Source organism: Vulpes vulpes, chromosome 14, assembly GCF_048418805.1.
Source record: "Vulpes vulpes isolate BD-2025 chromosome 14, VulVul3, whole genome shotgun sequence".
NCBI classification, from domain to species: Eukaryota; Metazoa; Chordata; class Mammalia; order Carnivora; family Canidae; genus Vulpes; species Vulpes vulpes.
In genome coordinates, this window is record NC_132793.1 from 3,112,382 (window position 1) to 3,127,855 (window position 15,474).

A 15,474-nucleotide genomic window follows, 5' to 3' on the forward strand; every position below is an offset into this window, starting at 1 on the left:
CCCCGACGTGGGTGTCAGGGGGCAGCCCCTGCCTGGGGCCTGCCCCGTTGTCACAGTTTGCTTCTGGGGCTTCAGGTCGGTGGTCCCCAGGGTTGCTCTGGGGTCGGACAACCGCGGACTCTTCCAGACGAGGCTGTGGTTTCTTCGGCAAAGCATTATTCACACGCGTGTAGACTTCTGAGCTCTGTTTCCATTCAGCCCCGCGTGTCAAGGCAGTGTCCACGCCCGAGGGTCCGGCCTTCGCTCATCGGCCTCCACGCCGGGCCGACCCGCCCCCATGTCCCGGCACAGCGTCCTGCCCGCCTGGGGCCGCCGCAGCAAAGGGCTCCTGCAGGAGGCCTCACAAACCCGCAGGACTGGGCCGCTAGTTTTATTTTCCGCTAAGTGTGTGCTTGGCCGGAAAGCATCCCAGTTACTGATGTCACCTGAGAGACACAGCCGTTGCTTTCTCAACCCTGCAAGGCTCCGAGTTCCCGAGCTCCCGGGCAACCCAGATTGCCGGGGCCACATCCACGGCGCGCAAATGCTGACAGCGGCAGGAAGCAGCCGCCACACCGCCACGTTACGGTCTCCCCTGTCACTACCCCCTCAATCCTAGGTCAGAACATGGGCTGCTCTTCAAAACAGTCGGGGCCGGCTGTCGCGGAGTGCTTCCCGTCCCCGTCACCACCGTCGCAGGACTCCAGCCCACATGATCCGGGTCCCTGCCACCTGACCGCAGCCCCAAGCCAGCGCCACATGTTTCAGTTCTGCCCCTTGCAGCTCGCGGCTCTTGCTCCTTCATTTTGTACCAGCGAAGATGAGATCTGCCCGTGAGTGATGGAGCCAGAAAAGCCAGAGGAGACCAGTGGCTGAAACAAGACATTTGATTCTCCTTCCTTTTGCCCCGGACGGGGCAAGGTGGTCCATCGATGGGTCCAGGGGGGCTCACGGCAGCAGAGGCCCCACGCGTCCCCTATGCTGTTGATGTACCACGGATCGGCTCTACCGGCTCAGCGTCCAGGATGGCTGCCTCAGCGCCAGCCATCATATCCCCATCCCGCCACAAGAGGAAGAGGGGAAGAGATAGACCCATCTCCACTCACCAAGGACACTTCCCCCAACTTGCCTTCTGTTGGCCAGAACATAGTCCCTTGGGCAGCCCTGGCTCAAGGGAGGGTGGAGAGGTCACTCTCATTCCGGATGGCAGAAAATTCAAGATTCTTTTGTTGAAGAAGTCAGAGTAACAGATATTGGGGCAATTAGCAGTCTCTGCTAATGTGTCAGATTTCAGGGCCAGCATCTCCCGTTCTCCCCAGCTCCAGAATCCTCTATCCTCGTCCTCCGGCCTCTGACACGCACATTTCCGAGGACACAACGACCAGACAAGGTGTGTCGTCTTCCGCCCACGCACCTTCCTTGAGGAGGGGGCTGTTGCTACGCCTGCTTGCCGGGGACGTAAAGTGAGGGTTCTCAGGCTAGTGCATCCCTTGGGCAAGGTTTAACTGAGAGAGCTTCTGTGTTCAGTAAATCATAAAATGAGCAAAACAAACACCTCCAATGAAAACCCCATAAAATCAATGAGATTGTTAATGCAAATGGGGGACCAAAATTGATGAAATGCAAAATAAGTATTTAACTTCCCGGACAGCAGCTATCTTTGGACTGCTAAGTCATTCAGAGGCTAATGTTCTTAATAAAATCACATTTTCCCTGAAAATATTTACTGTTTCTGTTTTATTGCTTTCTTCATTGCCATTAATAAGACTTGATTTAGTTCACGAATATATGTGAATTCCACTCTAGGCAACATTTTCACCAAAACCTCTTGAAGCTGACATTTCTAATGGAAACTTTTTTTTTTAAGATTTTATTTATTTATTCATGAGACACACACAGAGAGAGAGAGAGAGAGAGAGAGAGAGAGGCAGAGACACAAGCAGAGGGAAAAGCAGGCTCCATGCAGAGAGCCTGACGGGAAAACTTTTTTTTTTAAAGATTTTATTTATTTATTTATTTATTTATTTATTTATTTATTTGAGAGAGAGACAGATGTATCGAGGGAGCATGAGCAGGGAGGAGAGGGAGAAGCAGGCTCCCCACTGAGCAGGGAGCCTGATGCGGGACTCGGTCCCAGGACCCCGAGATCACGACCTGAGCCAAAGGCTGACACTTCACCGATGGAGCCACGCAGGCTTCCCTCTAATGGAAAAAATTTTAAAGAATTGTACATAGACTTGAGAACGGACTTGTGGGGAGAGCATCGATGAATATTCCCTGTGGGTGTTGTTGGGGAAAGTAATGATATATAATATAGACCAACATCCTAGAGGGAAAGGCCGTATGCCAGGTGTGTTCATAGCCATGCCAACGGGGCCATTTTCTCTCCTGGACATCATACCCCCAAAGCCTGAGATGAAAGGAAAATGGTCAAGATCTGGGGGAAAAGAAAAAATATATATATACATATATATATACATATATATATGTATATATATATATGCTTCAAAATACACCAAGGGAATAGCAAAATTAAAATTAATGTCTAATTAAGTATCTACAAAATATGATACTTCGTTCTCCTTGTTAATCGTTAAATTCAGCATTCATGAATTTTTCATCAGTATTTTATTACTTTTGAAAACAATTAGTTGCAGAGCATCTCATAACGCAAGAATTCACAAATATGCACAACCGCCAAGATTTCATGACCAGTAGTAAACGAAACAAGCTGCCCGTAGCCAAAAGCAAACTTGTTTAAAACCTTTCAAAATGTATGTGGCAACGTGTTTGTTTTTAACCCAGGGTCTGGATACAGCTCCGTATATTTGATGTGATATGGAGTGAAGAAAAGAAGAAAAGAAGGAGAGGGAGGAGGAGGAGGAGGAGGAGGAGGAGAGGCCGCCTTCAACAAGGAGTTGGCATGCTTTTTTCTGTAGGAGCCAGGAAGTAATTCTGTTTGGCTCTGTGGGCCGTGCGGCTCTGCTGTGACAGCACGAAAGCGGCCGTCGATGACACGGAGACGGTGGCAGGGCATAGCCGTGTGCCAATAAAGCTTTATTCGCAAGAGCAGATGGAGGGCCGTGGTTCCCTGACCGTTGCCTCAGATCCAGGAAGGCCTAATGACCACCCACCCACCCCTGTCAACAATTCGGTCTCAACACCTATAGTTTCCTAAAAAAATTACTTTTATCCCAAATTACCCAGAAAATGGCCTGGACTGTCTGAATCATTGCAGCCGCGGGGCCGCTGGGGTACACAGGTCAGGCCGACGTCCCACCGCTTTGGAGATGGTCTCTCTTCCTTGTCCGGTACCCAGTGAGGTGACCGCGCACGAACACTTGATGCTTCTCTAAATACCTGTGCAGCAAGGGGAAGCCGTGATCCTGAGTCTGCTTAACCCACCTGACGTCACAGTCGCCGCCCCGACGGCGCACTCGTGTTTCTCCCGATTCGGCCCGGGGCGCGGCGAGAGGGCGCTCCCCGAGGATCACATCCATCTATTATACAAATATTTTTTTAGGACGTGGCCGTAGACGTTTAGATATCCACTGTGCTTACTAAAGCGTCCTGATGGCATTTACAATTTTGCTTAGCTGTTTCCTAAGTGACTCAGACAAGCAAATTCTCTTGTTTTTATTGGTTTTTATTACTATTACCATCGTTCTCACTATATCACTGTTATGTGCTGCTGCTTGTGCGGTGCTCCTCCCGCTGCTTTCTTCTGTATCGGTTAAGATTAGATTTGCCCACGGGTAGCGGAAAATCCAAAAGAGCAGTGGCTTCAACAACACATATTGAAACTTGCTGCACGTGAGGGGGTTCACTGGGTTAAGCGTCTGCCTTAGGCTCAGGTCCTGGTGTGGGGTCCTGGGATTGAGTCCCACGTGGGGCCCCTGCCCTGCAGGGAGCCTGATCTCCCTCTACCTGCTGCTCCCCCTCTTTTTTCTCCCTGTCTTCCTCTCTCTCTAAAATAAAATAAAATAAAATAAAATAAAATAAAATAAAATAAAATAAAATAAATAAAATAATAAAATAAAATAAATAAAATAAAATAAATAAATAAATAAATAAAATAAAATAAAATAAATAAAATTAATTAATTAATTAATTAATTAATAAAATAAAATAAAATAAAATAAAATAAAACCCTCTCTCATTTTGAGTCCAGAATAAGGTGGTCCAGGAATCAGACCCGTGCGGCTTCAGGGTGTCAGGAACCTGCACCCCTTTTGTCCTGTGCCATGCATCTTTCACTCAGACAAGAAGACAATTTATACGGTGTATGTCCTGCTATTTGAATTTTTAAAAAGAATTTTAAAAGAACTCAATCTCCCCGCTCCTAATGCACACACACTTAAACCAGCAATAAGGGGATAATAATGCAAGCGACCTTGTGCCCATTCCTTTTTTCGGGTGCGTACTGCTTTTAAAGGGTTACACATAATCCTTTGTCTTATGATAACATATTTATTCAAAAAGTAAAAAGGTACCAACATTTATTTCTTGACAACCACTAAAAATACCGATCACAAATATTACAAAAGGTATTTCCCTGTTTATCTTCTTACTTACACTGAAGCAGAATCATAATTACAGAAAGGCAAATATTCACAAAAAAAATCCATTTTCATTTTTCCGCAGTATTACCGGTTGTTGCCAAATTGCTGGGGAATCTATAAATTTCCATTTCATTTCCCCTCAGAGTGGGGCTGCTAATAGAAGGAATTACACAATTAAATGAGGATTTCTCTAAAAACTCTGACAAATCACATTTATTAAAAATAAAAATAAAAATAAAAATAAAAATAAAAATAAAAATAAAAATAAGCATGACCTGTCGTTTTGCTTTGGTTCCAAGACGTCTGCTCTGAAAATACCAGAGCGTTTAGTCCAGGCTCGTGGTTACCCCCGCATGAGGGCGAGGAGTGATGTAAGGAGGAGGAGGAGGGTCGAGAAGAAGAAGGTCCTTGAGCAGTGATCGCCCTCCGTGCATTAGTCCACTCCTCCAAAATGTGCTTTTTCAGGAAGGAACACCTACTTCGGGTGTATTTCTTCCAGCAGCGCCGTCTCCGAAGCCCAGGGGTCAGGCTCCGAGCCGCCAAGAGAACTGAGGCTTTCTGCTCCCTCACCCTCGCCCTCCTCTGCGTAGATGTGAGGTGGGTCACCGCGGTCCCCTGCGAGCGCGTCCACACCACAGAGCTTCTGCAGGAGAGGAGGGCAAGAGAAGGTCAGTGCCAGGTCCGACTCCTCCAGGCTCCGCTGGAGGGACCCCTGGGTGCAGTGCTAGTGGCAGGCTGTCCCCTGTCCCCGGCCACCCCAGAGGTCTCCCGGACTTGGAAATGGGGAGAGCGCCCCCCTGGGGGGCCGTGGGGGGTCCCGGGGTATGCGCCCCAGCTCCCTACCACCTGCGCCCCCCCCCCCCCCCGGGCTCGACCCCGCATCTGCGCCCTGGCGCCTCCCCTCCTGCCACTCACACCTGCTGCCACTTCCCCTGCAGTCGCCTCCACTGGGCGGACTCAGCCACCCTTGGGGGCCAAGCCCTGTCTTGCCAAGACTTTCCTAGCTTTGGCCTGAGAGACTCAGGAAACGTGTGTAGGGTGGACGCACCAGCTTAAAGGGCTTTCACCTGCTTCCCTTCAAACTCGCCAGGAGGGTGCCCTCTGACCCCGCGCCTCGCACTAGCCCAGGTGCGGCCGGTTTGGGCCAGAACCTTCTAGGAAGCGAAGGGCCCAGAGCACCAGGAGGCAGGAGGAGGGCAAATGCCCGAAGGAGGACAAGGAGGGGCCCCGAGGCCACCCATCCGTGTCCCCGAGCTCCCAGCCAGCGGTCTCCTGCTTCCTCGGGCTCCGCGTGCCCGCCGGTGTGTAGCGGCGCCCACAGCAGGGCCCCCACCTGCCTCTGCTCCCCCCGGAACGGTGGTGGCGGTGTGGCCGTCCCTGCAGGGATTGGGCCATGGGGAGCAGGGAAGCCTTGCCAGCTCACACGCGTGTGCACACACACGCGCACACACGTGCTCCGGCCGCGGCCGTCCGAGCCCCCGCACATCCCTCCCCGCGGCCCGATGGGTAATTAACGACGGGCCTGGTGTGCGTGAGCGACACACAACCTGCCGTGGAGTCTGTGCCGCGTACACGCAGCTTCAAAAGTCCCGAGGCTGACGACAGAGCAGCGGCTGCCGCACCCTGAGTCAGCGACCGTCAGGCCCCATAAGACCAAGAACTCATCATACGCCCCCGCTACGCTAGACGGCTCGCGGGAAAGACGCGGGCCTTGCACCTGCGTTTCCCCTCTGATAGCACCGAGCCCGGAGCTGCGGGCTTGCACCCAGCAAACCTTCCCGCCCGGAGGCCGCAGGAGGACGGGCCTCGGCCAGAGGGTGGGGACCCCCGTCCCTGTCCACACAGTCCACTTGGGTCAGCCGTGTGTGGACCCGGGTGCTGGGGACCATCACCATGTGCCGTGTCCGTGAGGCTAGTTGATCCGACCGCGCCCAGCACCACCCCTGGTGTGCACTGGGGGGTCCCAGGGCCCCTTTACAGGAGGCTCGGGGCGGGGCGGCGTGCCTTCTCCACGTCGGTCAGAGATCGGGTGGTCCCTCAAGGAGAAGGGGTCCACCCTGGGCCTACTGTGCCCAGCCTCAGATCTGCGTCCTTGTAGCTTGACCCCCTTGGGCAACGGCCCTGAGCACACGTTTCCTGCTCCCTCATCCGCGGATCAGGGACATGGGCCTATTCTCACGGGGGCTGCACCAGCTCAGGATGGGCACCTCCTCTGCATCTTCCTGGTGAAGCGACTGGCAGCAGCCACGACTCTGCAGGACACGTGGCCCCTTCCAGAAGGAGCCCGGACTGCCTGGCTTTGCTTTGCTACTTGCACAAAGTGTCCGTGGCTTTGTCTGTCCTGCAGGGCTGGGAGAGACCGAGCCCCCCCGTGGCCTGGGCACCTCACGGAGGCATGGAGCCCCGTGCTGGGGACTGACGGGGACCAGAGGGCACAGGTGGGGAGGCCCCGGCTCCTCCGGCCATGAGCCCGTGGCCCCACCGGGCATGGTTTCTAAGGGCCAGGGGACAGGCCACCAGGAGCATCACCGGGCTTCACGGAACAGGGTCCCGGGGCCTCAGAGGCAGGAGCAGAGCCCACAGCTGGCACACGCGGGCCCAGGGCAGCCCAGCCCACCTGACTCAGGGTCTCCACCATCGTCCCCGCCCTCGCATCCAGGCATCGTCTGGGCACCACGGTGTCCGGGGAAGCCTGCAAGGCAAACAAGTGGAATCCTCACACCCCTGAGGAGCCCCCTTCCGCCCCCCGCCCCAGTGACGTCTGCGGCAGCTCGGAGGGGCCCCCCCGGGTGGGGGGCCGCCCCAGGGAGGAGGCCGGCCAAGGACACTGCGCACATGTGTCCTGTGTGTGTGTCGGGAGGCCGGGGAGGCCCGGCGGGTGTCAACGCCAGGCCTTTCAGTGCCGTGGCTTCTGGGGGTGAAGGGAGCCGGGAGGAAGCAGCCAGCAGGCCTTAGGACGCTGCACGAGCTCCACCGGCAAGGGGCTGCTCCCCGGGCCGCCTCCTCCCGCTGCTCCCTGCTGGGCGAGCCCTTCGCCCCTTCACTCAGCCAGTGTGTGCGCATCCGGGCCTGCGGGGTACGCGGTGAGGAAGCACCCACGGCATCCCGGGGGGGCGGCCCGGAAGCCCACGGATCGCACACGGAGTCGTGGAAGTCAGGCCGGCACCGGGGCCGGGCCAGCCAGGCTCCGCGGGCACAAATGCAAGGTGGCCTCCAGGCTCGCGCAGGTACAGGGCCAGCACGCGGGGGGGAGCGCGACCAGCGTGACGGGCGGGGGGTGGAAGGGCGACCCCGCCTAGCCGGGGTCACGGAGGCCTCTCAGGAGGAGGAGGAACAGGAGAAGGCAACGAGGGCTTTCCAGGTGGCAGGGCCAGCAGATGCCCGCGGCCTGGCAGGGGCGCAGCGTGACCAGAGCCCGGAGTCAGAGGCCAGCAGAGGCCGGAGCAGCCCACAGGACCCTGGTCCACAAGGCTGCAGACTTCATCCCAAGGTCACCAGGAAGCCTTTGGGAAGATTCAAATGGGACAGCACCACAATACGATTTGTGTTTTAAAACATGGAAGTGAAAAATAAATAAAACACAGAAGTGACTTCTGATCATCCCTGGGTAGGGGGCACTTGTTGCACCCCAGAGGACGTGTGAAAATGATGAAGTCTGGGGCCATTTTATGCATAAATACATAACTTCACAGGCCCATATATAGTATGAACTTACATGTTCATATATGATACACACACACATCTGTGTGCACATCTGTGTGGCCGCCGCATGACGCCAAGTGACCTGCACTAAACAATAGCAAGCAAGTGTGGCCTCCCCCTGCAGCGCTGAGGACCTGCTGCTGCCCGGCCCCCAGCGCAGGGAGCTATGCTTGCAGACGCTATACTCGGTTTGGCTCCTGCGGCCTCTCAGAGGGAGCTCCTGGGGGTGCACGTCCTTCCTGCCACCTGGGCCCTTCCCCAGATGCTCCCTGGTCACACGCTGGTCCTCCTCAGAAGGAGGACGTCCTTCTCTGGGGAGGCTCAGGGCCATTGCACCTGGAGCCAGCTGCAGGCCCCCAGCGGGGACAACACGTACCCCCATACCCCCCCCCAACTACCAGCACAGCTTCCCCGCCTCTTTGCACGGAGGCACTAGCTTCAGACCATGTCCCCAGGGCCCCCGCGTCCTCAGAGACTCTCCAGTAGGAGTGCTTGAATTTCATTTTAACTATTTGCAAACTATTTTAACATATTTAATGTTATTTTTATGATATAACAGAAAATAGTTGACATCTTGTGGAGTCCCCCTGAAACATGTTAACAAAAGCAAAAACTTCATAATTTGCTTTTATGAAGCTTGAAGGAAGCTTTTCATCTCCTGTTTGCTTAATCAAAGGAAATCTTAATACTATGAATTGAGCTACATAAAAACATAATATTTGAAACTGCTCGTTGGTATAAATCCAAGTTTTCTTTCTATTTTAACAACCAATTTATATCAATGTGTGGCAATGAATTAGGTGCTAAGATAATGTGATTTTGCCAACTTCATCCACAACATCCACCTTCTATATTTTTTTTTTTGGTGTCCAGCAGATCCACTGTTTCTACTGATTTCTTTGGTGTGTGTTATAAACATCACTGGACATTTATTCACTCAAAATGAATGCTGATAAGAAGCTACTCTTATCTGCCTTACTTGTAACGGCATTCTTCCCAGGATCTCCTTTGAGCAGAAGAATGTGGCTGCTGAAAAGGTTTAGGAACAAAATGGACCAGAGGCCCCCTTAGCTCAAAACTTCCATAAGCCTGTGAAGGAGACAGAAGGACATTTAGGCCTTGGCCAAGTTCTTAGCGACTGAGCAGCAAAAGGAATTTGCCAGCGACTAAAAACTGAAGGCTTCCAAGTCTAGGTGTGTTCTCTAATTCCTTCTAATTCATTTTTCCACATTCGTGCCTCCTTTTAGTTTATTTGGATGTTGGGCATATTTTTTTTCAAATTTCTAATTTTCAGGACTTTCCCTGGAGGTTAGCCCAGGAGCAGCCCGGGCTAGGTAAGATAACCCTTTCCACAGTAATAGCTTCATCTGTACTTACAAGAGTAGAATATTTGCTTTTTACTCCTCTTGGCTCAAAAAGCATGCCACAACCCTTGAATTTAAAAGGGTGAAATAATATAAATAAGTAAAACAAAAGTAACAAAGATGGAATGTTACTGGTTTCGTATAAATTACCCAAGGATGCATATATGTGACTAGAAAATCTTGCAATCATATTGCTTTCAAATTTTTTAAAAAGATTTATTTATTTATTATTTATTTATTTATTTATTTATTTATTTATTTATTTATTTATGAGAGACACAGAGAGAGAGAGAGATGTAGAGACACAGGCAGAGGGATAAGCAGGCTCCATGCAGGGAGCCCGAGAGGGACTCAATCCCGGATGCCGGGATCATGACCTGACCCAAAGGCAGCCACCCAACCACTGAGCCACCCAGACTTCCCTTGCTTTCGAATTTTATTCTAAAGGTATAATAATTCTAGTGATAGCAGCATAACTATTCATAGCACAAATCCATGGGTGAGCTTTATGGCTGCTTTGTGGGGAAGGAGTATGAAAATAGGAGATTTTGAAGTCTCACCTCTGATCCTTGAAAGCCCAGTAAGGCTCACTTTGTGCCGTGGGCATGGCCTCAACATTTTTGAATGAGGTAACTTCCTCCCTAGGACCCAGAACCGGCTATATAATTTGCAGGTCCCAGGGCAAAATTAAAAATGTAGGAGCACTTGTCCAAATATTAAGACTTTCAAGATGGTGACCAGAGAGCTTTAAACCAAGCACAGGGCCCTTCTGAGCACAGGGCCCCGTGTGACTGACCGACCAGTCCGTCCTTGCCCATGAAGCCAGCCCTGCCAAGGCCAGAGGGACACATTTGTGAATGCACGAGCCTTTTCAAGGGTGGGTTCGTTGCATCATGTTTGTGCAAAAAAAAGAATAGCACATTTTTATCTTCGCTCAAACGCAGCCTGAGGAAAGGTAATGAAATTATACAGATCTTGAATTCTTTTTTAGAAGCTTTCCATCACAAAAATTGTGGCTTTTTGAACCTTGAATATCTCTTTTAGTAATTGCCAAAAAAGCACATTTTTTTTTTGTTGAAATAATACCTACTTACAGTAGAGAAGTCCAAATAAGGTCTCTATTTGAGACCTGTATTAAAAATGTTATGCCAAAGTCAGATTTCTTGTTTTGATGAAGTGTTATGGTCATGTTATCCTTGGGGGGAGCTGTGTGAAGAGTACACAGGAACTCCCTGGCCTATTTTTGCAACTTATGAGCCAAATTATTTCAGCAAAATCATGTAATTTTATTTTTTTTAAGATTTTATTTTACTTTTTAAAGTAAGATCCAGGGACGCCTGGGGGGGCGCTAGTGGCTGAGTGTCTGCCTTCAGCTCAGGGTGTGATCCCAGGGTCCTGGAATCGAGTCCCACATCGGGGTCCCCACAGGGAGCCTGCTTCTCCCTCTGCCTCTGTCACTGCCTCTTTCTGTGTCTCAAAAAAATAGTCTTAAAAAAGTCTTAAAAAAATAGTCAGATCCATGCCCATCATGACCCTGAGATCCAGAGTCACATGCTCTACCAACTGAGCCAGGCAGGCACCCTGCTCCTCCAGGAGAAAAATCATTTTAAAAAGCAAAGCAATAGTTCTAGAATTTGTACACAGAGTGTATGAAGACGTGATACGGGAGGATGTCAGGGCTCAGTTGGCAGGAGGCCTGAAATCTGGTTGGGGCCAAAGCCAATCTTGTAATCCTGTAACCTTACGGATTATCTCGGGCACCCTTAGACGGACATGAGGAAAGGTGTTTATTTGTGGGTGTTCTAAAAAGAGCACTGGGTGTTATTCTGTATGTTGGCAAATTGAACACCAATAAAAAATAAATGTATTATAAATAAAATAAAATAAAATAAAATAAAATAAAATAAAAAGCATCATATTTGATCAGGACTGTCAGATATTGACTCTTAACCAACAGTAATCTTAGCTAAATGGGAAGGTTTTCATTGACTGTGTTCGTTCTCCGAGTACCGCAGAATCTTCTAGAAGACCCACCTCTCAAGGGAACCAACTGTCAATCACTAGGGGGGCTTACCGCAGGCAGGGAACTTCCGTAATGCACTGGAGTCCTCATGATAAAGTATTCTTGGTCCAGCGCCCTCTCTGCCAGTGGTAGCGTGTCACACGGATTCTAGGGGGAAATGCTGATTTACTCGGAAGATAATGCGTGTGTGTCCTTCCACGCCCTTCCCCTGCCCTGCACCCGCATACACACAGAAGCTGGCCTTACGACGAGGACAGGGGGAACGGGAGAGGAAGAGGGAAGGTGGAGAGATGCGAGAGAAGACTCTGGAAAGGCCGCACGTGGCCGGCCGAGACTCCGGGCCTGTTGGGGACCCCAACATTCTACCCGTAACATCGAGTACGTGCGCGCAGAAGACCTCGCCAGTGACGCAGACAAATGAAACTGCCTAGATTTAGGGATGAGGCTGTCGGCAATTTCTGCTTTGGGTCTCTATGATTTTATTAGGTCCTTCAATAACGAGACAAAACTTCAAAGAGAATAAAGTAGGCAATGGATCTTAGCAATGGTTAAAGACAGTCCATGCTTTGCAGCAGATTTTAAAATACCAGGTTGCCCAATAAATCATGTGATGACTTAACTTAGGGAAGGTGTGTGAATGGCAGGCAGCCCAGTGAACCAGTCACCATCGGTGCAGTGACTTTCTGCGGGCCGCCGTGAAGGGAACCCGCAGACACATGGAGAAATAGGAGCCAGGGACCCCTCGGCCTCCTCCCCTATAGATGGATAAACATGATCACCCTCCCCCAGGGGTTCAGGTGAAGTGTCCGTGGGTTTGTGCTTGCCGGGTGCACCCCCCGGGGCACAGGCAGGGAATCGGAGCTGGGTTTGTGCTTATGGGGAGCCATGCGTCTGGCCTCTGGAAGCTAACAGACCGGTCAGGGAGGAGGTGCCCACCGCTGGCCCAGCCCACACGGCATCGGTGTGCAGGACAGAAAAGAGCAGCCCCCCCGGGAGCATGGATGGGTGGACGGAATGCCCGCTAGACCCACCCCCGCTCACCCCCAGCCAGGCACCTGCTCCATAATTTATGGCAGCCCTGAATTAACTCGCTTTTTCCCAAGTGGGATCACCTACTGTGTAGAGAAGGGAGGTTTAACCAGTTTGGAAACATGAGCTTAAATGATGTTGAATTGCACGGTGAGAAAATCATTGCCCTTCCGACTCCTCATCCCACTCCTGATGGTGTGGGGCGGGGGGTGTCTCCGTCTGGGGCCAGCATGGCTCTCCTAGCCCTGCCTTCCTCAGACACCCTGCGCCTTTGGAAGGGGGTGTTCTCTACCCAGAATGAGTACAGGCTCCTTTTCTATTATGTCTATTCTCCACTTCTCTGCTCCTCATACCAGTAAAACTGGTTTTTGTTTGTTTGTTCGTTTGTTTGTTTGAAATATAGAATGTCCTGTTTAAATAAAGGTACTTTATTTGGACAGAGTCCATCTAGAGAAAGAAATATGGTCCAAAGTACACAAGCGTAAGTGGCATGTGCATGCGGCAAAAGGTCTCGAAGGTGGCGCTGGCCAGGCTGGAGTCTGGGCACGGGGCCCTGATGCTGCTGACTTGCTAGGGTGCATGGAGTCACGGGGCTTAGCAGGTGAGGCTGGGCGCAGGGAGGTGTGGAGCGGGCTGGCACAAGGACCTTGGGGGTGTGGGTGGGTGTTCCCTGCCACAGGGGCCCGCCACAAAGCCACGTCTCTGTCTAAACCCAAGCAGCAGAGAGGCCGCGCTTACCTGAGCACCCAGCTGGGCACCAGCCTCAGCTGCGTTGAGCAACAGGACTGACACCTGATCCGGCCTTCCCTGTGGGACACACGGAAAGAAGTATGACGGGCTTGAAATTACAGACGGCAGACATGAAAGCAGAGAGCAAGGAATGACATCCCCGCCATGTATCGACGCCAACCCCAAAACCTCCAGGCCCCAGAAAATACACCCATCCCGTAAATCCAGAGGACTCCTTTGGAATTCCTGGCCGGGAAGTGGAATTTCTCGTTGTTCTGTGTCTCGTGGAAGTGATGGTAAAAAAAGAAAGTCTCCTGTTTCAACGGGGTCTCAGAACCTAAGGCCCTGCTCTTCCAGTGCTGGGGCGATGCTCTCCAGTCCCCAGGGTTGGGAGGTGCTGTGTGCACGGTCTCGTTCATTTCCCGGTCAACACCTGTCCACCGAGGGCCCAAATGTTGCTGGGGCTGGATTTCTCTTCCCGGGCCCAGGGGCATCTATGCAATCTTGCAGATCATCTTGATCAGGGGGTGTCGGGTGCCCGAACACGACAGGGTGGTGGAATCAGCAGTGGTGTCTTGGATGAAGCGAGTCCTCCCAAGACCACGGAGCGTCCCTGGATGTGCGTATGTGCGTGGAAGTGTCACGTCAGATGGACGGCCGAGGAGGAGTGTGTAAGCCTTGAAATGGCCTCACTTGCCAATAGTTCCAAAGACGAAATTAGCAATTACTGTTAATAATAGTAATAACGGGGACGCCTGAGTGGCTCAGTGGTTGAGTGTCTGTCTTCAGCTCAGGGCATGATCCTGGAGACCCAGGATCGAGTCCCACATCAGGCTCCCTGCATGGAGGCTGCGTCTCCCTCTACCTGTATCCTCTCTCTCTCTCTCTTTCTCTCTCTCTCTTTCTATATCTCTGTGTGTGTCTCTCATGAATAAATAAATAAAATCTTAAAAAAAAATAGTAATATCAGCAGCCACTTGCACTGCGTGTGGGCTAATGCCCTGGCCTGGCCTATGCTAAAGACTTCACACGTTATTTGATTAAATTGTCCAGTAAACCTGAGAGGGAACATGGCTAACGTCTCTTTATATATGAAAGCCAAGGATTAAGTAGCTTCTGTGTCTGACGAGCCACAGTTCTGGAATCCAAACCCAGATTTGCTGGATCCCGGGCCTCAGAGGCCTAAAGACATGAGGGTAGAAGTGGGGACATGTCCTGAGCTGTGACTAGAAGACATGGGGAAAACATCTTGGGCCAAGAAGGGGACAGAGGCCCCTTGTCCTGGATGGGCCCCTCTCCTCTGTCTCGCAGCCGGCCCTGGACTGGTGCCATCCTGCCACCAGATGCCCCCAGCCTGCCTGCCCCAGCTCCGCCGTGACCAAGCTTCCCCCCCACACACTCTGCTTCTCTAGCTGCTCCCTCCTCAAGAGACAACCACAGAGCCACTGGCCGACATGAATGCCACCGGGCACCATCTGCACCTCTTCCACCGTGGCTATGCCCACAGACAGTGCCTGGGGAGGCAACGTCCCCACTGGTGTCCTCCAAGCCCGGCTGCCTCAGCCCCGACCCCACCGGGAGCCTGAGCTCAGCCCCCGGGTGCATTTTCCTGGGTGACTGAGCAGCCAAGCAGAGTGGAGCCGCCCAAGGCCAGGGATCGGTCTGCCCCACGGAGCACTGCTGTTGGTCAGGATGGTTTCCTGCTCAGAATCACATGAACCAATCAAAACAGCACAGTGGGGGGATTTTTCTGGGGGGTTCAGCTCTCTGGAGAGTTAGGTCTGTACCTCCTGCCTTCTGGGTCCCACAACAGGAAGGGCCCAAAGAGCTCTGCATGGGCACAAGGGCACCCACACCCGTACCATTGCCCGGGGCTGTCCCTTCCTCCTCCCATCATGCCAGAAGGAAAAGAAATATGAGAAGAACCCAAGGGGTCTTCGTCGACCCTGCTTGTCCCACACAATCACTTTTTAGCATAGCTCCCTATTTACTCCAGCATGAGGCCAAAGTTGCTTGGATTGTCTTTTCTCAAAAGCATCTCACTTGGTGCAACATGTCTCATCCTTCTGGAGAAAATCGTGGGTGG

The 15,474-nt window shown here is 51.9% G+C and overlaps 1 protein-coding gene across 1 annotated transcript in view; it reads right to left on the reverse strand.

The window, feature by feature from the left end:
* Positions 1 to 4,429: 4,429 nt before the first annotated feature.
* CDH26 (cadherin 26) overlaps positions 4,430 to 15,474 on the reverse strand; it is a 42,280-nt gene continuing 31,235 nt past the window's right edge. The window contains exons 14-17 of the mRNA XM_072735183.1: positions 13,398 to 13,466; positions 11,682 to 11,777; positions 7,159 to 7,233; positions 4,430 to 5,184 (exon numbers count right to left, since the gene is read on the reverse strand). Of these exons, the coding sequence (XP_072591284.1) occupies positions 5,017 to 5,184; positions 7,159 to 7,233; positions 11,682 to 11,777; positions 13,398 to 13,466 (408 nt within the window). The 3' untranslated portion in view covers positions 4,430 to 5,016. The remainder of the gene's footprint in view (positions 5,185 to 7,158; positions 7,234 to 11,681; positions 11,778 to 13,397; positions 13,467 to 15,474) is intronic.